At 50.2% G+C, this 25,807-nt stretch overlaps 2 protein-coding genes across 2 annotated transcripts in view; one reads left to right on the top strand and one right to left on the bottom strand.

Annotated features, from left to right (window-relative positions):
* Positions 1 to 5,087: 5,087 nt before the first annotated feature.
* On the top strand, positions 5,088 to 9,736 carry CDK5R1 (cyclin dependent kinase 5 regulatory subunit 1). Its single transcript, XM_067556267.1, has one exon. It carries the CDS (start codon positions 5,471 to 5,473, stop codon positions 6,371 to 6,373), a length of 903 nt encoding a protein of 300 aa, XP_067412368.1. The 5' UTR covers positions 5,088 to 5,470; the 3' UTR covers positions 6,374 to 9,736.
* A 121-nt stretch (positions 9,737 to 9,857) lies between these two features.
* The window catches only part of MYO1D (myosin ID), a 266,476-nt gene continuing 250,526 nt past the window's right edge, over positions 9,858 to 25,807 (bottom strand). The window contains exon 22 of the mRNA XM_067556265.1: positions 9,858 to 13,553. Coding sequence (XP_067412366.1) covers positions 13,397 to 13,553 — 157 coding nt within the window. The 3' untranslated portion in view covers positions 9,858 to 13,396. The remainder of the gene's footprint in view (positions 13,554 to 25,807) is intronic.

Genomic DNA, 25,807 nt, shown 5'->3' with positions numbered 1-25,807 from the left:
CCAGGAGGGACTTGCTGCCGCAGAGCAGCTGAGAGGCCGATGCGAGAGTCCTCGCCAGGCGGAAATGGTTCTGTGCTGGGAGAGGGCTGGCCCGCGCACTGGAACCAGAGCGGCGTGGTGCATCCCGCAGGCCTTAAGTGCCGAGAGCAGGGGACAATACCCATTGAAATGGACGGGGCAAGTCACACCCCTGCAAACCTCCTGGGCTGCAGAGAGGGGGGCCGTGCCCCTTCCCCCTACACTCTGTCTCCAGCTGGGACAGACACTCTGCAGTTCTCCTCCCATCTCCCTGGCAGCCTCCAGCTGGTAACGTTCCTAGTAACCTCTTTGCTACCACCCTCCCTCTTCCCCCTGGCCCCACCAGCCTGTCTAGGGCACAGAGGGGCCAGGAGGAGGGTGGAACTGGAGACCAGCTGTGCCCGGGAAGTCCTCTGGTGCCGCCTCCCACACGGACCCATGCCCCACCTCTGATAAGTCTTTCAGGGGGTCTGGAGTAGGTGACACTGTCTCCCTGACTTTTTCTAATCCAAGCTAAACGTGACCTCTTGCCACGTCAAGGCGGGTCGGTGTGTTTCCCTAATGCTCTTGTGACCCCTCTTGCACACGCGTGCGAAGAATACAGCCCGCAGCTCTGCCGGAGAGGGGCCTGGCTCAAAGCCGACGGGGGAGGGAAATGTTAGCTTCACGCTATATGTCCTGCCTTCAGAGGCTTTCAAGTTTAGCCACCCTCCGTGCTGCTGCAAGCGCCCAGGCACCCCTGAAAAGGCTGTGGCAATGGCTGCATGTGTGAGGATTAGAAATGCTGCTTCAGGCCCTCAGCCGCTCACTGGCTTACAGGGTCAGGAAGGAATTATTCCTTAAGGGCACGTGAGGCTGTTACCGTGTTTCTTGCACCTCTTCTGAAGCAGCTGCTGCTGGCTGGCAGTGGAGACCAGGAAATGGGGCCAACGGTGTCCTGGGCCCCATCTGAGTAAGATGGGAGGAAGGATTTAAACCATCCCCTGCAACTTCTTCCACCTGAAGCCAGCTGGGGAGTGATGCTGACTGTAACCAACAGATGCAAATAGCTTAAGTGGTGCAAAGGCAATACCGAAAAGCACTGGGGTCTGGCAGGCCAGGCATGCCCGGTAAAGCAGGGCCCAGTAACCTGACAGGCCCACGCTGACACCTTCAGTGGATTACATAATCTGCAGTGCTGTGAAAGGCCTCGGGGTGTCACTGCACGTCAGTAAATGTCTGCAAACCAGGGGCTCGTTTGTTGTGGCAGCGGCTGGACAGAGAATCGGGGCTTTCGGGGCTGTCCCTGGAACTGGCCAGTCCCTGCGGCTGGGCGGACCTGAGTCATGCAGTGAGCGCAGTGCAGGCGGAAGGGCCACGCTGCGTCACAAGGCCACCCTGGCAGCCCCCCGCAGACAAAGGGCAAAGATGTGCTAGGAAGGGAACCAGCTGCTGCCCTCCCCCACCTCTGATTATCCTGCCCGCCCGGTTACGTGTAAAGGGTTTGATCTGCCCGTAGCGTGTTTAAAAGGTGTCACTCTTTCAAGTGGTGCTAGCAAGCGCCTTAAGCCTCAAGTGGCTCTCTGCTGAAGCATGCTCAGAAATGTGTGTGTCGTCCTAGTGCCTGGAAAGCTGGAAATGAACCTGCCCCACGTCAGCGCCCCAGCTGGATGACCAGACAGAGAACGTCACCGGCGTGTGACTGGCAGACGGGGTGTTGTGAAGTAAGGCGGGGTTAGGCGGTGCTGGGTGCGATTTTAATCTCAACGCGCCGCCCTCCCAGAGGAGCCGGCACCTATGCAGTGCTGTGCCGCTTTCTGAAACCCTCTTCGTGTCACGCACTCTGGCTTCCATAACCATGCCACGGGACCACGGAGGCGGGTGCTGGGTCAAACCTTTGCTGCAGACTGTGACTGACACATGCTTTAGTAAAAACACGGCTGTAGTAGGGGGTCTTACTGGGCCTAAACCGTGCCAGAAGCAGAACACGAGAGGGTCCGTGTCTATCTCAATTCCAAGGGCCGTGCAAGCTCCATACGCTGCAGGGTTTAATACTTCCCCAGGACTTTACGTACGTGCGCACTGGTGATGAATCAGGCACACACCGGCAGCTAGACAGACACAGCGGGGCCGGCACACTCTCCTAGTCTAGACCGAGTTATACCGACATAAACATCCTTTTATCGCTTACGTCACGCGGGGACCTGGTACAGGCGAGACCAGGCCAAGCACTAGCAGTTCCCCGCGTGAAATACGCAATCCCAGCAAAAGGACGTTTGTTGGTCTAAATCCAGCTAGACTAAGGCGGTTGCCAGATAGAGAACTGCCACCCAGCCAGCCCACCCTGCCACTGCGTTGTGGTGCCGCCGAAGGTCTAGTGTGGACCTGGCCCTCCCTCGGTGGAGCCTTCGGACAGCGAGTGAACGAACCCAGAGCCAGTATTTTCTGCAAGGCATCCCGGCTGGGAGCGATGGCTGGGACCAGCTGGGCATGATGTTACCCTCAGCAGGGGCTGGGGGACGCTGTTATTCAAGCGCTGTGTGTTTTGTTTTAGATATTTTGCTAAAGCGATGGGGCTATTGTCTCATCCCAACCTATTCCCCCCCCCCCTGCAATCCCAGGGCTCAAACCAAACCACAGGGTAACCACCAGCACCCCCCATGCCTGTGCCAACCTCTGCTTGTGTCCCACGAGAGTGCCCACCACCAGGCAAGAGACTGTTGTGTCTCAGGGTTTGTTTGTGCAACTCTTGTGTAATACTCCGGTCCTGTGGTTGGCTGACATTTGCAGGAACTTCCCTCACACCATCACATGCCTACGATTCGCTCAGGCCTTTAACCTCAGTCTGTTTCCTGCTGAGCACGGCCTCCTGCACGGTCGGACGGGTAATGTGTGACCTGCGCGCATGAGGCACAGGGCTCTAGGAACCAGCCCAGTTAGCTAAAACGAGGCCTGGCATGTTTAGTTTCCATTTCACACATTGCTTTCCCATGAGTGTGGGGCGGGGCTGGTCAGGAAAGAGGCTGTAAAACACAGCAGCGTGTCACTCCCCAGCACTGCTTGTTTACTGAACTAGGGCCAGGGGGGCCTGTCGGGCTCTACTAGTGGTAGCAATGGTGGAGGTGATATTTAGACACAGTGCAGACATTTCAACGCCCTGGGATTTCCCCATCTCACCACAGGTTGGCTACACGACACAGCTGGGAAACTCCAGCGGCCTGTCTACACTACCAGGAGAGCTGAGCTAGCAATCCGAATCCGTCTAGTGTAAAGCAGCCCCAGTCTGACCATCAGGAGGAGCGGCTGGGCTTGTTTAATAGGACTGATCACCAGCCCATGTGGCTTTAAGGCCAGCGTGCATGGTACGAGAAACGTTTGCTGGTGTTATCCTGTCACGGTGGGGGTTGGGGTTCTGCTTTGGTTAAATGACATTACTGTACCGGCACAAGCCCGAGTGTAGATGGCGTTACAGTGGCATGAACGGCCTGTTGCTGGGACAGTGTATTTAACGTGGAGCCCTGGTATTCGCTCTGCCCCAAACGCACATTTTTGCTAGTAAAACCTGGAGCTCCCCGAGGCGGGTTGGCCGGCGTAGCACTACTGGCAAACCCTGGCTAATGTCGATCTGGCCTTCCTCTCGCTTGCTCTTCGTCACCCTACAGAGCCGCAGCAGAGCTTCGTCACCCTACAGAGCTACAGCAGCTGTGAGATGGAGGTCACCAACGCCTGGGAGTGGCCAGGAGTTTTAGCGAAAGGTTGATCGACATAAACGTCCGGGCGAAGACGTGATGGTGACATTGTGGATTTTCAGCTGGAAGGGGGTTAGAAAAACCAGTTTTGATGGTGTAACCGGAACCCAGTTTTGAGCTGGAATAACTGGGAATGAACTCAGGGCGTCAGGCTGTCCGAGTCACTCTCTTGTCTCATTCCCGTCTTGCACACCTACGGGGAGAGTGATACTTCAGGAATGGGGGAGGATGACAAGCACCTTACTTCCCCCGCTGCTGGGCTGGAGCGACGGCTGCTTCCCAGAACCAAAGCACGTCATGACACCACGGCATGAGTCAGATGCTGCCTCAGCCCTCACCCCGGCGAGGCTTTGGGATTTTGCAAGTCGTACATGTAGTTAATCCAGGACAGCTTGGGGTTTTGTTTTCATAATAAACAGGTTTCCCTGCCTGCCAGCCTTATGGCAGTACGCAGCGCAGCTGTAGTGTGTCACTCCCAGGATGTCAGCGAGACTAGGTGGAGGTAGAGGAAGGGTGAGGGGGTTGGGACAAGAGGTGCTGGGGGGTGGGTGGAGCTCAGCAGACACTGCTCAAAACACCTGGCCTTGTCCATGGGGCCTGGCTGCCTGGGCCTTGTCTACACCGGTAGCTAGATTCCACTCAGGGCAGGGGTGAAGTTAAGGCACCCTGGCCGTTCCGGAAGGCGCATGCCCACCCGTGGACTGAAGCAGAGCGGCTCCAGAGTCCTGCCCTTGTAGACGAGCCCTTTGGTGCCCGCCGCTCCTGGAAAACCATCTCCCGCAAGGCGGCAGGGGAGGATAATGGACATGGGTGACCTGCTGGGTGGGCAAGCAAGGGGCGCTCACTCAGGAGCAGGGCAGCAGCTGCACACAGGCAGGGCTTGGACCACATCTGGCGTCACTCTGTATGAATGGCTGGGCTCTACATTCAGAACCTGCCTTAATCTGGATTAACCTACAGGCGGAGGAAGCCGGCGGCAGCAGATCTCGGGGGCTGGGGGGAAGCAGCGGCTCAGGGTCCCGCAGGCTGCGACTGTCCCTTTGCCGAGCGCCCGCAGCCCCGACCTCCCTGCAGGGGCCGGCTCCAGCCGGGGGCGCCTTTCCCAGCGTCCCCCCCCGGCCTAGAGGCGGTGCGCGGGGCAGGACATTCACCCACCCGGCGCAGCTGGGCCAGGCGCAGGCGCGGGGCAGGTCCCTGCCTGGCTCCAGACACCGGCCGTGCCCCCAGCTGCTCCCTTTCCCCGGCCCGGCCCCGGCTCCTCTCCCCGGCTCCTCGGGGCAGGGACCAGCTCCAGCGCCGGGGCCCGGCCCGTGTCTCCCGCCCCCGGCTGGGCTCGGCTCGGCGCGGGGCGGGGCCGGGGCGGGGCCAGGCGCCGCGTGTGGCTCCGGCTCCGGCTCGCAGCCTCCATCCAGCGCGCCGCGGTCGGAGACACCGAGACAGCGACCGAGCGCAGCCGCCGCCGGAGCCGCCGGAGCCTCCCGCGGACACGGAGCCCGGCGCCCGCTGCGGCCGGGCCGGGGGTGGGGCGGGGGCGGCTTGAGCTGCCGCAGGGCAGCGGCTCCGGCGGGGCCGCCCCGCTCCGTCCCCCCCGCCCGGCCCCGCCAGGAGCGGAGCCGCCGCCGGCCCCGGGCGCCTCGGATGCGGCGGGGCCGGATCCGGAGCTGAGCGCGGCGGATCCGGTTTGACTCCGGTTCGGCCCGGTTCCGGCCCGGCGGCGCTGAGCCATGGGCACGGTGCTCTCGCTCTCCCCCAGCTACCGCAAGGCGCCGCTGTGCGAGGATGGCGCGGCGGCCGGCGGCCCCTACGCGGCGGGGCCCGGCTCCAAGGCGGCCAAGGAGCGCGGCCTGCGGCGCCACCCGCTGCTGGCGGCGCTGCCCTGGAAGCGGCTGGCCGCCGTCTCGGCGCGCAAGAAGCAGGCCAAGAAGGTGCAGCCGGGCAGCGTCTCGCAGCTGAACAGCGAGAACCTGCGCAAGTCGCTCTCCTGCGCCAACCTCGCCAGCTGCGCCCAGCCCCCGGCCCAGCCCCCGGCCCCGCCGCCGCCGCTCTCCGGCTCCAAGAGCAGCGCCGCCGCCTCCTCCGGCCGCAAGGCGCCCCCCGTGCCCGGCGCGGCCGGCACCCCCAAGCGGGTCATCGTCCAGGCCTCCACCAGCGAGCTGCTGCGCTGCCTGGGCGAGTTCCTCTGCCGCCGCTGCTACCGCCTGAAGCACCTGTCGCCCAGCGAGCCCGTGCTCTGGCTGCGCAGCGTGGACCGCTCGCTGCTGCTGCAGGGCTGGCAGGACCAGGGCTTCATCACCCCGGCCAACGTGGTCTTCCTCTACATGCTCTGCCGGGACGTCATCTCGGCCGAGCTGGCCAGCGACCACGAGCTGCAGGCCGTGCTGCTCACCTGCCTGTACCTCTCCTACTCCTACATGGGCAACGAGATCTCCTACCCGCTCAAGCCCTTCCTGGTGGAGAGCTGCAAGGAGGCCTTCTGGGACCGCTGCCTCTCGGTCATCAGCCTCATGAGCCCCAAGATGCTGCAGATCAACGCCGACCCGCACTACTTCACCCAGGTCTTCGCCGACCTGAAGAACCAGTGCGGCCAGGAGGAGAAGAGCCGGCTCCTCATCGGGCTGGACCGGTGAGCGGCCCCCCCTCCCCGCCCTGGGAGCGGGCCACCGGTGGGTGACTCGACGTGTCGGACGCAGGGGGAGGTTGGGTGGACCTTGGAAAGGGCAGCGGAGCCCCCCATTCCTTTGAACACTGACAGGCCGGGCCTGGCCTCCAGCAGCTCTGCAGCCCCGGGGGCTGGTTTTGACGCTGTTGTTTGGTTTCTGTGGCTGCATGGAGGAGACACGGTGCTGTGCCCGCCCTGGGGAACCTGGCCGTAGCCAGGGTGGAGCAGGAGCGCCCTGTGTGCGGGGCTGGCTCGGCTGCCCCTTGGCCCAGACAGTAGCTGCCAGAGGCATTTATCTACGCAAAAGTCTTCACGCTTCTGAGCAGGGACTTCAACAAATGACCGGAAGGAAACGCAGGAGTTCGCTTTCTTCACAGGAACGGTGGCGTGTGAATGGGGTAATCCAGTGGGTTCTTGACCATCCGGCATGTCACGAAGGGATCCCGTGCGTGAAACCTGGCGGCTGTTCAGAGCTGCACAAACTAAGAGAATTAACCTTAGAAAGAATCCGTATCAAGCGCCACGAGGGACTTTTATTGCATGTAACATAGAGGTAGCTGGGACAGGCCGAGTGGGGGGAAGAGGTGCCATTGCACACACCTTGGACTGCGACTCACAGGTTTAATTCGAACAATTCCCAGATTAGGAAAAGGGAACGCCCAGCCTCACGCTGGCAAAACAGTGTCTCACAGGCGTGGCAGCATCAGTCATTAGCAGTAGGGACCTACCAAATTCACAGTCCGTTTGGGTCCATTTCAGGGCTAGGGGGTTTTAAAATGAGTCAGTTTCACATCTCAGATGTTTACATCTGAAATGTCAGTGTTGTAACAGTGGGGGTCCTGACCCAAAATGGCGTTGTGGGGGTTGCAAAGCCGTTGGGCCGGGGGAGTGTGTGTTGCAGGATTGCCACCCTCACAGCCATGGAGCTTCCTGCAGCGGGAGGTGGTTCCTGGAGGTGGAGATTGGTCTGATCTTCCCCCATGCTGCTGGGAGCGCCTCCGCCAGGGGTTCCTAGCCGCTAGTCCGGGCTGGGCTGGGGAGGGGCAGGCCCCTCTCCTGGTGCAGGGGAAGAGGAAGTTCTGTCCCTCCCCAGCCTGGCCCGGACTAGCAGCTGGAGCCCTGGCCGGGGAGCTCCCAGCCCTGCCCTCCAGTAGCTAGATTTCACGGGGGAGGGCTGATTTCACGGTCTGTCATGGCTGTGAATTTGGTAGGGCCCTAATGATCAGTGATGCAGCCCGAGGTAAAGGGCGAGTTTGGAATGCTGCCGCCCCGTCAAGGCGCCCAAGTGGTGAGGGAGCCAGGCTGGGCTTGATGTGAGCCAGCACCTGTGGATACCTGGGTATTGCTGCTGGCCAGTACAGTGACTCTCTGCAGCCCACCCTGGGCCTGTCCCAACGGGGCGGCTGTTAGTCCAGCCGTGGTTTCTGAACGGCGGACGTCGTGGTCTCACTTTCGGGTTTAATGGCAGTATCAGTTGCTTTCCCCAGTCTACATGGTCCCGCTTTGTGGAATTTGGCCTATTTAACATTCTGCCCCTTACCGCTGCCAGCCTCTGCTGTTAGCCTGAGGCTGCAGCATCTTTAAATAAACATGGGGGGGAAAGAGGCTGTTAAAATAATTTCAGACAGAAAAAGCTCATCACCATGTGGACCGGGGGGGCGGGGCTTGTCGCCTACTCTAGAAATATTAATGCCTCCGTCATTGGCTTAGCATCCTGCTAATTGAGTTTAATGATGTCATTTAAGAGACCCAGGGGCCTGGGTCTAGGTGCTAACACCCACTTTAGTGCTACTGAGAAGTGAAGTCACTTTTGAGTGGAAGTTCATAGGTAATCGTATCCTCGGGTTTTACAGCTTCTTCTAGTGCCAATGTGGAAGAAAACTCAGCCTAGCGTTTCATTGCATGTAATATGGCTGCAGATGAAGACTGGTCAGAAATCTCTACAAGCTTCTTCAAATCCAGCACTGGGGCTTAAGGATGCTGGCATTCTAGTGGTGCGGAGGGCAGCTGGGCTTTCTATTTAACGGGGGTAGAGCAGATGGCTGCTGATTTGAGCAGCAAGCACATTTTGAAATGTAGAGGAACAGAAAGCTGTGAAATTAAAGGTCTGGCCTTGAGAGGAGCTGGTCTTGGAAATAAAGAGAGAGCCTGCATTGTCTCTGAAGCGAGGCCCAAATCTGAGCCATTAGTGACCATAAATTAACACTTCTTCAGACACAGAGCTGGGAAGGAAATCCACTGCGACTTGATCAGTGCTGGGGGCGAGGGGAAAGTAAGGCCTATGAGACTCCAGCAAAAGCAGGGGGAAAATAAAATTCTCCTCTTGGGCTTTGTACGTATTTGTCTCAGCTCCCTCCATTACAGAGTTGCTGTTCTAAATGGATGGTGTAAAATGTGGCAATGTGATGGGAAGCTCACCTTGTTCCTAGGGTGGCTGAACATGTCAGATCCTAGATAGCTCAAGGTAGTGTAATAACTGACTGGATTCCAACTTTGTGTCTGGGAGAGTGTCTCCCCCTCCCCCCTCTTATTTATTTTGAAAAAGGAGATTCAAGTGGTTCTGGATTAAGGGAAATAAAATGCTACTGTATCATGACATCAATGTGAAATGTATTGTTCCCATAAGTATTGTGTTAAGGATCAACTGATATACTTGAGTGTGCAAGCAATGAAAGAAATTTACATGCTGCTATAAAGAAAACTTTTAGAACAAAAAAAATACTAACCTACAAAAAAAAAACCCTTCTTTATTCGTTCATCATTGCTTTGACAGTGATATTGTGCATGCAAACGGCATTGTGTGTCTTCAGCAAACAAAAGCAATCTTACAACTGATGGCTGTAAAAATTACACCCATGCACAAAAAACAAAACAAAAAAACCCACAAAAATAGTTCGGTATTTGAGTTAGCATTTTTCTCATCAGAGCAGGGGACTCATAGGTTCTTCTTACTGTGCACAGTTCTTAGTTTAAACAGTCGTTAAAATTGCAAATGCAAACAAAAAAATAACGTGCCATTTTTTTTCACTTGAAATTCTTCATAGATGTACATTTGAAACGGCTAATTATACATATATATGTATGTTGGTTTTTTTAGTGCAATCTCTTCGGTAGATCTTTGTTGACCAAACTGGTGGGTATCGTTACTTATGTTACTTATTAATTTATTTGTCTCATTTTGTATGTGTGTACAGTGTGTTTGTAAGTATGTGTGGTTTATAATCCGACAGACAGTCACGAAGCTCAGTGTGCCTGTAAGTTAACCCCCAACCCTTATTTTTATTTATTTTTGTACCGTGCTGATTAAATAAAATGCACTGACCATCCATTACATGGAAGTCTTTTGTAGCCGAGTCTTTTATGCAACAGCATAAGACACCTTTAAATGATTCATGCCATTGGAAAATAAGTGGATTTACCTGAACAAAAGAGGACTTAATACAGGCGCTGCTAGTCTTAATCATGTTTAAGTCATTGTGCGACAGCCAAGAGCAAAGCTGTGAACCCAATCTCCTGTAAAGGGAGGAGACTAGATAGTTCACTCTTTTGAAGGAAATTAGCCAGACGGGCAGAGGAGCGACGTGGCCTTCCTCTCTTGGCCCATCAGAAGCTGGGCAAAGATGCCTCTCTCACTGGTCCATGTGCATCTGGGGAGTAAACAAGGATAAGGAGTGTACATGCCATGGGGCGAGGAGGAGGTGCTGAATCATACAGCGAGTCTGTCATGCTCACCCAGCTGTGCGCCTGCAAATGCACTGTGGGTTGCTGGTCTCGCTAGTCGTACAGTGAATTGGTTTGGTTCGGTTTAATTAGGGCAAGTCACTGATAGAAATCCTCATGTTTCCTGTTCTGTGTGATGCGCTGAGCCAATGGCAGTTTACCGGGGGGGCTCTGGCTGGGCTATTCCCATTGTTTGTCACCCACATTCAGATACACGAGATCTCAGCAGCAGCTGCTGAGGAAGTGGTAAAGAAATGAGCAAGCCAGGAAATTAAAAGCTCATTACAGTCCCCAACTCCACTGAGGCATGTTTAACAAACAGCTTCTGTAACATCAAGGCCTGCACTAAGGACCGGTTGGGCCATCACCAGAACAGTGTTAAAGGCCAGCACTGCTACATAACCAGAGGTCACATTCACATGCAGGACTGGATGGATGATTGAAGCTCTGAAGCCACTACGTGAAACATCACCCGGCTCCAATACAACGTTTCAGGAAAAATCTCGGCAGAAAAACAAATGCTTCTCTCCAGTGTGACTTTGATCTTTCCACTATAAGCGAGGGAGACCAGAAACAGGGCGGTGCAACTAATAGTGCTTTTATTTATTACAGTGAATTATGTAAACAAAAACCCCAATTTCATAATAGCAGGGCTTTTCCCTTTAATATATTACAATATCAGCTACTTCAAAAAGGTTCATTGCATTACTGCCCCAGGCTTAAAATCAGCATACAATTTAGAAATAATTAATTTATGGGAAAAAACAGGATTATATATAAACCAGACCAGGCACAAAATAATGTATTTAATTTAATAAAGACATACAATATCCCCACCGCGTAGTGTGAGAGATTTCCTGAACACGGAGTTTACTCTTTTCCAGCATGATTCTATACAACCATTTCGGTGGAGGGATACTGTACGAAAGTGCTAATTAAAACTCTTGCCACTAAGTGGGCTACTACACTAGGGCTAGCGGGGAGGCACTTGGGCAACTACATGCAAAAAGTGCAAATGGAAAGGCCCGGCGGCTAGGGAGGGCTCGCCTGTTCTTCTGCTTTGTAGGGATTAGTACACAATAAAATCTTCCCTCCGAGCACAAATTCTAAAACAGCCTGAGAACTGGCATTCTCCACGTGAGGTGCAGCAAAAGCCAGAGCGTAAGTAGAACAAGAGGTAAAGGCCCCGTATCAATACCCTGTCTGCGTATATACACACGCTCGCCTCCGTACTGCTCTGGGGGGGCAGGCTCTGGTAAAGCAGCCACCAATGGTTAACCTGCATCGGAGCAAGAGCCACAAATTGCTTCTGCCCAAAGGATCAGGGGGGATCTGAAAGGGCCACGAGAAATCCCAGGCTGCAGGATCTCTCCTGGCCGTCCAGTACAGCAAAAAATGAGCATGAGCAGGTGCCAGGGTGGCTCTGGGGACTCCTGCTCCTTAATGACAACGGGCTGCTCGAGGGGGGTAGAGGCCACTGCAATCGTGTGCTGTGCAGCAGGGGAAGGGAGGGAGCAGCCACAGGAAGGGGCTTTGCCACAGGGACTCTGGCAAACACAAAACGGGACGTTAAGCTTGTTGCAATTAAACGCAGTTCTGTAGCTTCCAGTTAACCTCGGAGTCTCCCTGGCAGTAGCTGGGCAGAAACACTGCTGTGACCCACGTCCCCTGCCCTTGGTCCTTGGGCTGGCTTTGTATTCACTATGGAGCTGGAGTGCTGGATGCCCTTGAATAGGGTAAATGCCTCTTCGGGGCCTTTTGTTCTGGCTGCTAAAACATACGGACCGGAGAGCTAAACAGATGCTCCAGTTGCATGCCCGCAATGAAGCCGGAGATGGGCGGTCCCTAAGACGACTCTTTGGTTCAGATCACCAGGCAGGCCTTGTCCAGCGTGGCAGACTGGATTCCCGCCTGAGCAGAGATAGTCGCAGTAGCCAAAATGGCACATTGCCGCCCCCAGTTAAATACCACGGAGGAATCCTGACATACAATCCACCGCCATTAAACGAAAAGCTCGTTGGGAATTCTGGCAAAGAGGAGAATGGAGAAACCGCAAAGATTGCAGCTTCCTAAAACCAGTGCTTCTTACCAACACGGAGCACTGCACACACGGTTACAGGGGCCAGACCGAAGCCGGGTATGCACCATCTGCTAAGTATGATGCCACCAGAAAGGCCAGAGAGGAAGCTCAGAGAGGGCTCCACTGCCTTGTGCTGATGGTTGAGGAGGATCTAGATGAAGCTGTACAAGAGGAACAGGCTCTACCTTGAAAAACAGGGTTTGTGCATTTCACTCTCTGCTGGGACAGGACTGCCCAGAGTCAGAGTGTACCTAGTGCAAAGCTCAGGAGACCCACTCCTCCAACGCTTCCTGCACACACAGTGCGTAGCTCCTCCAAAGGAAATCTCGCCTGACCCCAACCGTGCAGAGCAGCCAGCACTCACCACAGCCCTCACTGCACCATGTTGCTAGGGCTGAGATCACATGGGCCACGCCAGGGTTCTGGGTCAGGCTGGGACTCCAGAGGGTTTAGGAAGCAGGCATCACTTAGGAAAGGCAAATGTGCTATATGGCAAATGTACCTTAAAGCCCTTGGCATCTTGGCTTGCACCCTGCTCCCCGCCGAGCTCCCTCATTTCAGGCTCCTCGCTGCCTTCCAGGGAAAACAGCTGCATTTATCAGTACCCGCACCAATCACACGAGCGCTGGTTGGGAGGAGTGTTGGATCTATGCCTTCCTCAAGGAAATCCAGCCCTTTGCAAACACAGGTCCCTTTTTAAGGGAAATTCGGACTTCCTAAATCAAGTTATGTCAGGACTTCTTTCCCGAGCCCCAATCTTTGTCCTTCCACCAGAGGCAGAACAATATTGTGAAACTGAGACGTGGAGATAAACTCAGAGGGGAACCTGGGAGAGGATTAGCAGCGCAAGGGGAAGCGGGGAAGCAAGGTGTAGCAGTGCCCATATATCTATGCTCTCTGCTGAACAGCTCAGAAGCAGTTTGCTGAGTCCAGCTCTGCTTTCTAAGACGGGTACAGCTGGTTGGCCATTTTAAGCCCTGCTGGATGTGGCAGAGAAACTCTCTCTTGAATTTGGGCTGGATAAACCTCTAGCTTTAGAGATCTGTTTAGGTGCATGACGGCAAGTCACAGCTGAGCATTTCTAAATTAATTTCCTCGAAAAGTTCAAGACACAGGGAGTGCAACCTATGCCCTGGTCTCTCTCCTTTCCCATGCTCCTTTCAAGGGCTCTCAGCTCAAATGGAGGTGATGCTAATTTCCTGGCACACAGAGGATGAAACCTGAACTATTCTTGGTGAAGTCTGGCTGTGACTGGTTGATCCTGGTTTCCACGGAGACCGTGCATTTTCTGCCATGCAGGCTGCACTGGACCGGGTTGGTAGCATTGACCTGCAGATGGCGTTTCTCACTGTAGAGCAAAAGGAAAACAAGAGCATTAGGAGATGCAGCCAGAAATTGCCTAGATTACCTGCTGAAGAGTCGTTGCAGGGTCTGTCATATAGTTACACGGTTAGCAACAAACTTCCTTGACTTATCTCCTCCGTAACCACGTCCAATACAGACCCACACAGCTCACTTCTCAGCAGCTTTGAGGTCCCTGATCAGAACAGCTATGGAAAACACAGCTAAAGCGCTTCCTTTTCGCTAGATTCCATCAGAGTAGACAATGGCCTGGTCTACTGATCAGAGCACAGAGCCGAAGGCAGGAACTACACAGTTCTAATCCCAGCTCTGAGAATGGCTTCCTGTGGGGACTCAGCAAGTGCCTGCCTCCCTATACCTTTTACTTCTCAATGTAACTCTCACCCAAAGGTCACCTGTTTGCATGGAACAGGGCAGCATGTCCACTCCAGACATTTGTATGTAGGAAAAAGGAAGAGCTCCTGGAAAAACACTTGCTAGGAACATCACAGGGTTCTCCCACCATGTCATGCCTGCTCAGGGGGCTATCCAGTGAGGAGCTGGTCTCAGTCCAGTCCAGACAAGAGTCTGCAGCACAAACATCACCAGCACCATCAATTATCCCTTTTGCTGGGGGATTTAGCAGGAAAGCCAAGAATGAGCCATGGAGACAGGAAAATTATGGTGTACTGGTTAGAGCACAGCGCTGGGGCTCCGAAGACCTGAGGTCTATTCCTCGCTCTGCCACTGGCCTGCTAGATGACCTTGGGCAAAACGCTTCACCTCTCTATGCCTCAGTTTCTCTGTCTGTAAAACCAGATAACGATATTAACTTCATTTGTAAAGTGCTTTGAGATCTATGGATAAAAGCACTATGAGACCTCGGGATTATCACCACCTCTGAATTTTCATTCTGATGCCCTGCATGTTCAACAGCCTGACCTGTGAAGTGTGCCCCTTCTTCCCAGCGCATGGAGACAGACCGATAGATTTTGGCTGCGTTCAGGTGCCAGGAATTCACCAGCATTCTCTGTCCCCATAAACCATGCAGGAGCCCAGCCCTGGATTTCACCAGACCAGTAGCTTCCAAAGCTGACAATGTACTACCCAGAAAGGTAAGCATGAACCACTGACCAGAGATACTTGTTGTCACAGAACTTTGGGGATACGAGAAATTTCCCAGCTTTTTAATTCTAAACTCAGCTTTGATGTTAAAGACGATTCAATCCAGAATGCAAGTATTAAGACTCCAAGGCAAAAAATGTTCCCTGGGTAGGACAGACTATTGGGCATGAAGAGGTAAATTCACACCGAGTTTTCCTCTCTCCTGTCCACTCTGTGCCTGGTGGCCAGAGCTGTGGAATATACAAAGCAATTCGTATTCCGCAATGGGAGGAGGATCCCAACCCATACAAAAGGAAGAGGCCCTGCTTGCTGCCGATGCAGCCCGTTCTGCAATGCCCTGGTCTAGGCAGAAGGGTATTGCTCCTCCAGTGCTTAGTCAATTGTGTGGGTCAAGGCCCACATCGCTGCCTTACAGGAAACTCAAGGCGTTTCCTGCACGAGGTGGCTGAATCCCTTGCAGAGTGGTGGATCTGCCTGAGGCCTCTCAGGCCCCTTGCAATGCATGCTTTTATCCCCCTGGCTACATGTCATGGATCCACAGGATATGCTGTGCCTCCAACCTTTACACCATAGCTCTGAGAGGATAGGGTACCCTTGAGTACTGGGCCTCCATTTATTGTTTTGCAAGGGGCAGACCTCTATGGCTTTGCTACTCTGAGATTGGGTCTCTGGCTTCAGCACCTCTTTCTTGCTGTGGTTCTCCAGTGGGTCCAAACGAGTTTAGAGCCTCAGTGGAGACTTACCCTCTTCGGAGCCATACAACCAGCAGATGTGTGCAGCAACTGGGGGCTGTCTTTTCCAAACAAGCCAGCCAAACTACAGTATTTTGGGGTTCTTCGGTTAGAATGGAAAAGCCAGGCTTACGCACACGTCCATACTGGTGGCGCTGTCTGCCTCTCTGGCCCAAACGATGCTTGGAGAGCCACGTTTGAAGGCCAGGTTGGGAGTTTGGACTACAGGTGGGTTAAGCAGAGTCACTGCTCTCAGGAACTGAATTATCTCAGTGAGGAACGGACGTTTACACAGACCACTAACGATGGCGAACACCTGGCGCGTCAACATTTCGGACTCATTCTCCAACAACTGCAATTCCTCTTTCACTTTGGCTGCTCTCCTAGTAGCCTATGGTCTCAGTTTACTTCTCTCAGCTTTCCCATTGTTAGCTTAGCAGGTTTGGGTAAAGGATTGGGCCTTATCTCGGAATCCCCTTCCATACTATTCAAGTCAGAGGGGGCTTCAGCTGCATTTAAACCAGGCCTGAAACCACGGCAATCAGGTTCACTATGATTTGCTCCTCAGGATCTTCGTCCCTGTTTTCACCAGCAGTGAAAAGACAGCCCAATGGTCACCCCCAGGAAAGAGCAGGGACTGCTTGCGCTCCGGGATCACGTCTCTGTGAAGAGGTGCGAACGGCCCAGGATAAGGGAGCTGAATGTTTGGAGGGACTTGGGTGAACAGAGTCTGGATCCTGTGACACTGGCCCCTGCACACAGCCAAAATCTAGTTATCGGCCTCCACAGTCTTTGCCAGGCTCTGATTGTGACGGCTTTGGGGAGTCAATACTGGCTGGGTTACAGGGCAGTTTGCCTGTGAGGATTGTCCATTGTTCCCCTGAGCTGGTCACTTTTTAAGTACAAACTTGGGAGAAAATAAATAAAAAAACAAGTACAAGTTTATCAAAAAATCAGAGACATTAACGTGTCAAATGACTTGAAACCAGTTATCACAGAATCCCGCCTTTATACACCGAGCAACACATACACATTGGACAAATGATACATTCAACAGGGCTGCCTGCGATCAATGAAGGATGTGAAATCTGGATTCATTCTATGTGACATCATTGCAAATGTCACTTCTGGCCTTAAAACCTATGAATCTAAGAAAGCGATTGGTCTGACGTCCAGTGTAACACAACCCAGAGAATTTCACCCCGTGATTCCTGCAGTGATTCTATTTGAGCAAGAGCGTCTCTTTCAGAGTGACATCCAACCTGATTTAGAGACTTCTAGTGACAGAGAATCCACCAAACCCCTTGGTAAGTGGTTCCAATGGTTACTAATCCTCACTTAAAACCCTGTGCCTTGTCTCTTGTCTGAATGTGTCTAGCTTCAGCTTCCAGCCACTGGAAATTGTTCTGTCTTTGTCTGTTAGACTAAAAAGTCCTTTTTGGTATTTCCACTAATGTGGGCTATTAACTATTTTGTTGCCACAACTTCTGTTCAAAGAGGAATTCGCCAATGCACCTGAAAGAGCACTTTGTCCCATGAACCACATATGTTAGAAAGCACCCAAGTGATTAACAAGTTAATGACTTAAAAAAATATATAGTGATTCTATTTACAGGCGAGGTACTAGCAGGACAACTGGAAGCAGCACATAAAGCCCTCATGTTGTTCCAGGTATTTAATACTTATTCAGTCTTGACTCAGTGAGAAGCAGCTAAAATCCCTACTTAATTTGCTATTTTTACCATGGCTTAGCAGAACTAGCCGTATACACTGAAAAGCCTCTTCACTCATATCCAGTAGGTAAGACAGGCTATTAACAATTATCAAACACGTTGGCCTCTAACTCTGCTGACACTCAGAGGGGTAACCCACCCCAAATAGGGCAAAGAATCTCATTAGCCCTCCTCTCCATGAGAAAGGAAGGAAGATTTTGTGAAGAGGGTCCCAGGCCTGGGAGTCAGAAGACCTGGGTTCTATTCCAAGCTCCATCAGACTTCCTGCATGATCTTCGTAATGAGACGTAATCCTCCTGTACCTCAGTTTTCCCTTATGTGAAATGGGGATAATGATACCTATCTCAGAGGGGTACTGGGAGCCTCACCTAACAGTTGTTCATACAGCATGTTGCTGTGCTTGGATGAGACACACCAGAGAAGCATACTCGAGACAGATTCCTGTGGAGCACTCCAAGCAGCTGGTTGTAGGATTTTTTTGTTTTTATTTTTTGCAGCCCAGTAAATTTTTCCCTCCCAAGGAGATCCAACCTGCTTTGCTCTGCTCTCTACAATAGCATAGTACCCATTAAATAGCGTTTTCAGCATTTCTAGCTGGCTTCATACAAATGATTTCAAATCAATACAACCTCATGGTGATAAATCACTAATCCTGAATGCTTTTGTTAGCATTATATGGTCAGAAGAGACTGCAGGTTTTTCCAAGAGATGTGTTGTTGGAAGGAGTGTATGGCTCTTAAATACCATTCAGCCAACGCATCCACTTTTTGGGATTGTCCAATCCTGTCCTCAGCCTCCCCGCTGGGCAAAGCAGCCTTGAGAATCCCCCTCGCACAGTAACAGGTCAGGGTGCCAACGTACCAAGGCCCTCCCAATACTCCTGCGGTCTGTCAATACGCTGATGAGTAACAGCATGAAAAAAACGTCAGCAGCATCACCCCTGTTCTGGCAGTGGCAGAAAGGGGAGATGGCAGCTGCTAGCAGCCTGAGGTAAGATGGTTTATTCACTGACTGAAAGGCAGAAAACAGCTGTCTTCTTTAGTCAATAAATCAAAGCATCTTCCAGAGCCCATTGGAACAGCTCGATTTTATCAGCATGCATGTTATTGACTGCTCTAAATACTGCGTCCTAGGGCCCAGAGGAAGGTAAATCTTCTATTCCCCAGTCTCCCGCAGAGCCTGGCTCTCCAAAGGAGAGGAGAGACAGAAATGATGATTGGCTGTAAGAGTTTTGGGCGATGGGTGGACAATGCGTATTTCACAGGTTAGTACAACACCTAATGACGATGCCCTTTGGGGTGGCTGGTATCTGGCAGGTCAGATTGAGCTGGGATATAGATGTTGTCCAGGCCAGTGAAAGGTCTCGCTTCCACAGTCATTCTCTGGCTAAAGGATTGTTCAGTCCTTCAAACAGGAAAGCCTAACTCTAAATAAACCCCATGCTACATTGCTCCCAGCCTTCCCTAGTAATAAAACAATTCACGCATGAAAAGCTCCAATAAGATGTAATTAAGAAGAGCACTCACACTAGTCAAGCCCTAATTTACAGTCTGGAAATACAGAGGTGAGGTTATCATCCTGTCTCAAAATCACAGAACCACAGGGTTAGAAGGGACTGCAAGGATCATCTAGTCTAACCCCCTGCCAAGATGCAGGATTTGGTGCATCTAAACCATCCAAGCCAGGTGCCTATCCAGCCTCCTTTTGAAAATCTCCAGCAAAGGAGCTTCCACAACCTCCCTAGGCCGTCTGTGCCATTGTCCTGCTGTTCTTACAGGTAGGAAGTTTTTCCTGAGATTTAATCTAAATCTGCTATGCTGGAGCCCCATCTCTGTCCCAGTTCTTACACATTGGCAGCATCTTCAATGATTGAGGAATGTTCCTGAATTGGTTCATTATTTAAAAAAAAAAAAAAAAAAAAAAAAATTGACCTGGACCATGGAGAAGTTTTAGAAACAATGCTGCTTTTTAACAAAATTGCCTGGTGCTGTCTAGTGCCATCCTAGGACTTGACAGTGCTTTAGAACAATCCCCTTCCACAGAGGAAAACAAGTGTCACTCAGAGAAGTCAAGTGCCCTGCCCAGGCTTCCACAGGTTAGTGGCAGAATCAAGAACTGAATCCAGGCCTCTTGCCCCGGATCCTCCTGTATCTCTGGCCAGTGAAAGCACACAGAACTTGCATGGAGCTCAAACGTCAGTGTATGATTGTTAAGTGCTATGTGGGTGCTAATGCTATAGTCTCTGGTTCAAGAAAGGCCACTGGATTCAAATCTATTACGTATCATTACTCAAGCCTGATTTCTTAGTAAGAATGACTTCAAAGCTAATATCCTCTGTGCTCCAGGGAACCTAATTAACCTGTACCTTGTGTTCTGAAGGGGAACTGTAAAGCTGGAGCAACCTATAGCTGTGCCCTTCATCAGAACCCACTCTCTGCCCTACATCCATTCTGCAACTGTTTTCCATTTCTGCCACTCCCCGTAGATGATCTTCTTGTGCCTGCAGAAAGCATGTACCCCAGAGGTCAGACAGCAGGATGAGGGACAGATTTCACAGCCATGAGTAGGCTGATCATTACTGATCTGCAAGAAAAGATTGCTCCAAAGCACTTTCCTCGAGGTCACTAACCCCTCCACAGGCCCTGTGGAGTGTTCCATCACCAGATCCTACACTCTCTGTACACAGTGACTCCCCTACTAACCCACACACCGTGACTAAAGGCTGCCCCAAAATATTTCCAAACACTGTTAGTAGAATTCTGCTCCACACCTTTATGGAATTAGTTCTGGCTTTCAGTCAGCTCCCTGAGTGGCTATTTAAGGCAGGTTTGGCAGTGTCTCATGAGATTTAACTCAAGCGTGAATGGAAGTAACACCCCTGCCTTTTCTTTGCCATGAGGAGACACTGCTGATGAGGAAGAAGTGAAAGATGCTGCTGCAGTGCATCTTTCACCTTTCAGGGAATAAAACTAATTTGGTTATTGGCGAACATGAGGGGAATGCAAATCCTTGCAATCAGGGCATGAAGTAATCCTGCAGGAGTGTGAAGGAAGAAAGTGAGCTCTCATGGGCAACAGGGAACAAACCCAGCAACATTCCGGCCTTGCCAAGAAGGCTACAGGATACATTTTATCTTTGGCGTCAGATGAAGGTCTTGGTGTTTTGCGAAAACACTGAGGTCCTTCTGTCTAACGGCAGACAGTACTTTTGGATTGAGACACTCTTTCTCATCACATCTTGGCAGTACAAGTGACAGCTACTGATCTTAGCTGGTTGTATGGGGGCTTTCTTCTATTTGGATTTAATGGCTCAGTGAACTCTGCAGGATTCAGTGACTTTTCCTTCATCTGCTCCAAATCATCATGGCATGAAAAGTGCCTTTCTCAGATGACTTACCTTCATCTCTGCTCTAGCCCGTATTTCCTTGTGCTCATTAGAGAAACAAACGGCAAGCAGAGGCAATTGCTCGCTGGGTGAAAGCACATACGTTTACCTTATGAGTAGTAGCCGTACGTGCATTTAAGGATCAGATTCTAAACGCAATGTGTGGTTGAGACTATAGTGCAAAGAAAAGAGGTTTAAACTTATTAGGCACTTCGGAACATTTTGGGGACGAGGGAGCCTATATGGAAGGGATGGGGCTCCATCTTAACGAAAGTGGAATCAGATGGCTGGCGCGTGAAATTAAGGTTTTGATCGAGTGTTTAAACTGTGAGCTGGGAGGGGGCCGAGGGAAAGACATGAGCTAAAGAGTACATAAATCGGACAGAGATATCTGTCAACAATATCACTAATACAAAGATATCCAATAAATGGTATGAAATAAAACTGAACAAGAGCAGGGATGGGAAAAGATCAGATGAAATTTCTGTGAGAACAGCAGGGTGTCAGACTGAGATAAATAAAAACAGGGACATGGTAAAACGTCTGTGTATGAAGGTGAGAAGCTTAAAATCAAAAATAGGTGAACTAGAATGCCGTGCAATGAATGAGGCTTTTGATATATTAGGCATTATGGAAACTTGGTAGAACAACAAAAATAAACGAGCTATTGTAATTCATGGCTATAAACTACACAGGATGGACAGATTAGGCCAAAGAGATGGGGGAACACCGCAGTTCCTAAAATAGTCTATAGACTCTAGCAAGATAAAAATTCTAAATGGAGAAGACGACACAGCTGAATCCATATGGATACAAATTCCAAGCTGAAAGAATGTAAATATGTTAGTAGACAGAGACAGAAACTGAGTGCACAATGCTGAGAGGGGTAAAAGAGGCAGCAAACGCTAACCAAATAATAAAAATGGGGAGACTTCAACTACCTGCCTTTAAACTAGTCAAAAAGCACAATGGGACACATTTTAGAGAAGCGATTCCTTGACACCCAGAATGAGGGGTTCAATGATCTACAGGGGAGGTAAGGAACAGAACATGACAGTGTCACTGAACTTGCGAGAGAGAGTTTCCAATATAGTGAGGGAGCTAGTTGAAAAGGCCTCAAAGGCAAAAGTAAAGAAAGTCAAATCCTTAGATGTGACATGAATGCTGCCTAAGGAACCAGAGCAGAGTCCCAGAAGGCAGGCAAACCTCTGGACAAAAAGGCAATTTGGAAGGCAAGGAGTGAGCCAGTCTGGCTTACTAAATAGCAAGGTTGGGAGGTTATTCAAGCCAAACAGAGTTTCTTCAAAATTCAAAAATGTAACCCCAGTGAAGGAGATAAACAAGAGCAGAAATTACAGCAGGTGATATGCAAGAAGGAAATTAGGGGAGCCAAGATGGATTTCAAAGAGCAGATAGCTAAAGTAGATCAGAAACAGGAAGCCTGCAAAAGAACCCCTGGGACAGCTGGATCACCAGCAGGGAGCAATTAAGAAAGATAATGACATTGCTGAAAAGCTAAAGGACACTTTTACAGAAGTCTTCACCACAGAGAATGTTGGGAAATCCCTACACTGGACCTGCTCTTTTCTGTTAATCGAGATAAGGTGCTATCAGAGTTTGAGAGGTCAGAAGAGGAGGTTTTGGAGCAATTGACTATTTAAAAAGCAATAGAAGTCACCAGGCCAAATGATCCATCCAAGAGTTCTAAAGAAGCTTAGCTATGAAGTCACTGAGCTGCTAACAAAAATATGCACTATAATTAAAAACAGCTACTGTACCAGAGGACTTAAAGTACAATATTATACCGATATTTAAAATAGGAATTGTCCCACGTGTGACTACTGCAGGATTTTTTGCACCTTCAGAGGCAGGATATTGGCTAGTCTGGCTAAAAGTAATTCCCATGACAAAAACAAATGCACAAAGACACTGACTGTGATAATTTAGCAGTGTCACGATAAGTTTGAACAGATACAAGAAACTCATGGGAATTAGTTGTGTTCTGACACTGACCGTGATTTCTTGATGTGCAGTTCATAGTGAGGGTATGCATGTACAATGTTGTGTTACTGAGATCAAAAAAACATGATGGATCCTCTTTGATGTGATCCTGATGCTCGAGTGAGGAGAGAAAGGGTAACACAGGAGAGGCACTCTCTGAGCTCAACTCAAACCTGCCAAAAATGGCCCAAATAATTAGTTTTCTTCTTCCATGTATCTATAGTACATGACATCTCCAGTCCACCCTCTGCTTTAGCTGGTTATATAAAATATACTTCTTGGCATGTCTGGGCACTGAGGGGCATGAATATGGTGAAAGGTGTGGGATTGATGGCCCTGTAATCTGAAAAGCTCTTGAATATTCCCAGGAGTACAAAGCATAGTTAACAACAGTGCAAACTTTTCCCTCTCTGTTCTTTCTAGGGGCAAGGATCCTTGCTTGGATCCTGGGAATGCCAGGATTTCCAGGGGCTGCGGCAGCTCACCAGGTGGACCACTCCAGAGCTGGGGCTGCATCCCCTCAGACATTTCAATGTGGTTTTGGTTTTGTTCTAAATCAGAATGAAACCAAATTCCAGAAGAGTGAAATCCTCCATGAGATGGGATCCTTTTCTTCACCCAGCTGTAATGAAAATACACTGGGCAGTACAATAAGGGTTACCAGCCCACAGGAGGATGAAGGATGACTGACTGGCAGCCAACTACTTTGATAGATAACTTCGTGTCTTCTTTGTCCCCATAGAAAGTCTTGCACAAACTTGCCAGTCAGAATAAGGGAAAGATCTCAGCCGTGAAAGGGCTGTAGTTTCTTGTTTAAACATACTCTCCAAACCAAGCCATCAATGTCCTGTCTGAAATTGGGTTTTGTATAATTCTAAACTTCTCCGCCTTCTCCATTTAGCTCTAAATAGAAGTAATAAGAAGCTGTGGATAAGAGTGGAATAATTGGAAATTATTTCTCTGGTTCAAACCACTCCTCTCCGCTAACACTTTCAAGGCAACTAGGTGGCCACATTTGTTTTTGACTAACATATGTAATGTTTGCATATTCTGAAAGCATGCGTGAGGCTGAATACAAGTTCACACAAGGGGTTATGCTGACATCCTAAACCACAGAGAGGTTTCAAAATCTGCCTTGTGAAACGCTGCTTTGAGCTTTCACACAGTGAAACAGGATGTTTTAACGAAAAGTTACTGGATTTGAGAGATAAGTGTCTGCTTGCATTTTAGTGCCTAGCTCCATAAAATAATATTCGCTGACAACTGGTGTTAATCTGGGTGAAAGCTGAGAAATGGATGTGAGAATAAAAAAAAGTATCTATATCTGAATGAAGGAAAACGTGAGACATACACAGAAGCTACATGTCCATTGTAGAAGGGCAGAGTGGATGCTTTCAGGTATTTTAATGCCAAGTCAGGTCAGCTGGGTTCAAGGTGACTTTAACTGGCTCTTCCACATGGTGTGACATTTTCTATTTGGAGCCAGGCAACACTTGAAGCTGTGAAATTCCTTTCTGCCTTTGAAAGCAGCAAAGAAACTGTTTCTAATCTGATCTTTGTACCCAAATATCTCTTGATCAGGCAAGTCATCTCTGCACTACAGGAAGTAGATTTTGAGTGATCCAGAATTGAATGATCATGCTACAAGCTGTAACTGCACATTGAATTCCACCATATGAATACATGGTACAGTATATCATGATTGTACGCTTTGGACAAATAGAGCACCTTCCACCAGAGGATTTCAAAGCATGTTGCAAATAATAATGAATTCAATTTCTCATTACAGGTAGAGCAGATGCAGAGAGTTTAAGTGGCTGACCCAAAGTCATACAAATCAATAGCAAAGCAAGTTATCAGGACACCAATCTGCCGGCTCCTAGTCCAATGTCTTAGCACAAGACTCTTTCTTTTTATTTATGTATAAGCTACAAAAGTCACTTGTTCAATACGTAGCTTGCTCTTCCTGCTGTCCTAAGAACTGTTCATTTAGTTCTGTTTCAGGCCGCGGTACTCAGCCTATCATGGTGGCTGCAAGAAACATGGAACTCCACTCGCATTCATCTTAGGACCATCACAAAATGCCTGCATCTGAAGATGCTGCTGACAGCAGCTGCCACAATGCTGCAGTGCTTTTGTCATATCATATCTGTGGTAGATCCAGCCGCTTTACCTGCTTGAACTTAATGTCGGGGGCACCACAACCAAATGGAACAAACAAGACAACTGTTTTATAAAGTGAACGAGCCAAAGGTGCTTGAAAGTCACAGCACTTTTAATATTTGCAGCTATTCAAAGGAGGAGTATGACTGACTTGCTTCTGGGCATAAGACGACAACCCACTGGCATCAGGAAAGGAGATGCCCCTCCTCCACGTTCCCATTACAGCACTGGGTGGCTCACCTTTGTTTGAAACCCCAGGCATTGTCACAGCCAGAGGCTGAATAAGACAAACCAATGGTCTAATCTGGTGAGGAAAGTGGCAGGATACCGGAACAAGGCAGACCAACCGTTTAATCTAATATTTACATTTGAATCAGTTGGGAGGAGGGAAAAAGACCTCAGAAGCAGTAAGGAGGATTCAGTTCCTATTCCAGCTGTGACAGACAGATAGCATGCGCTGGGATCGGAGAGCCTCCTTGAAAACAGGAGTACGTGTGTGTCAGTAACACAGGCGCTGTCTTTTGGAGCAGGCAAGGTCAAGCTACAGGGTCTTACAATGGAGAGTACAACACTGGAAAAAACCTGTTACTCTATCTAGAGGAAGCATGGATAAGGCATTTCACGTCAAGGCAGTACATGGGTGGAATACTGGACTGCAAGCATGGGGAATGAGGATGCACAGCATTTCTCTCCCTCTTGTAAACCTTAACATAGAAATCAAAATTGAACATGATCAAACTGTATTGCGTAAAATTCGGGAGCGGGTCACAAAGAGACTAGATAAAGCCTCATTCTGTAGTTAAACTGGGTCAAAAGCCTCATATGCTAAACTGCCAGTATTTAAGATGAAGCAAGCACCTATCCTCTCCGCCGTCTCTAATCTGACTGGCACAATCAGATGGGAGAGCTTTGCTTTGGGAATCTAAGCTCAGTTATAAAATATACTCTCATCTCATTACTGCATTTTGGTTATTAATAGAAAAGCCCTCCCTCCCCACACGCCAAGTGCCCACATGCTGGGACAATAGAAGCAAAGGAGGCATTTCAGTCAGCGTGTTCCACATCTGCAGAACAGAAAGGCAGTGTTATGCTAAGACATTTTTAAAACAGTACATTCCTTTTCA

Source organism: Emydura macquarii, unplaced genomic scaffold (genome assembly GCF_026122565.2).
Source record: "Emydura macquarii macquarii isolate MOO-44397 ecotype Brisbane River unplaced genomic scaffold, CSIRO-AGI_Emac_v2 contig_1692, whole genome shotgun sequence".
Lineage (NCBI taxonomy): Eukaryota > Metazoa > Chordata > Testudines > Chelidae > Emydura > Emydura macquarii.
Note: the sequence above shows the minus strand (reverse complement) of the source record. Positions and strands in the feature narration are given on the sequence as shown.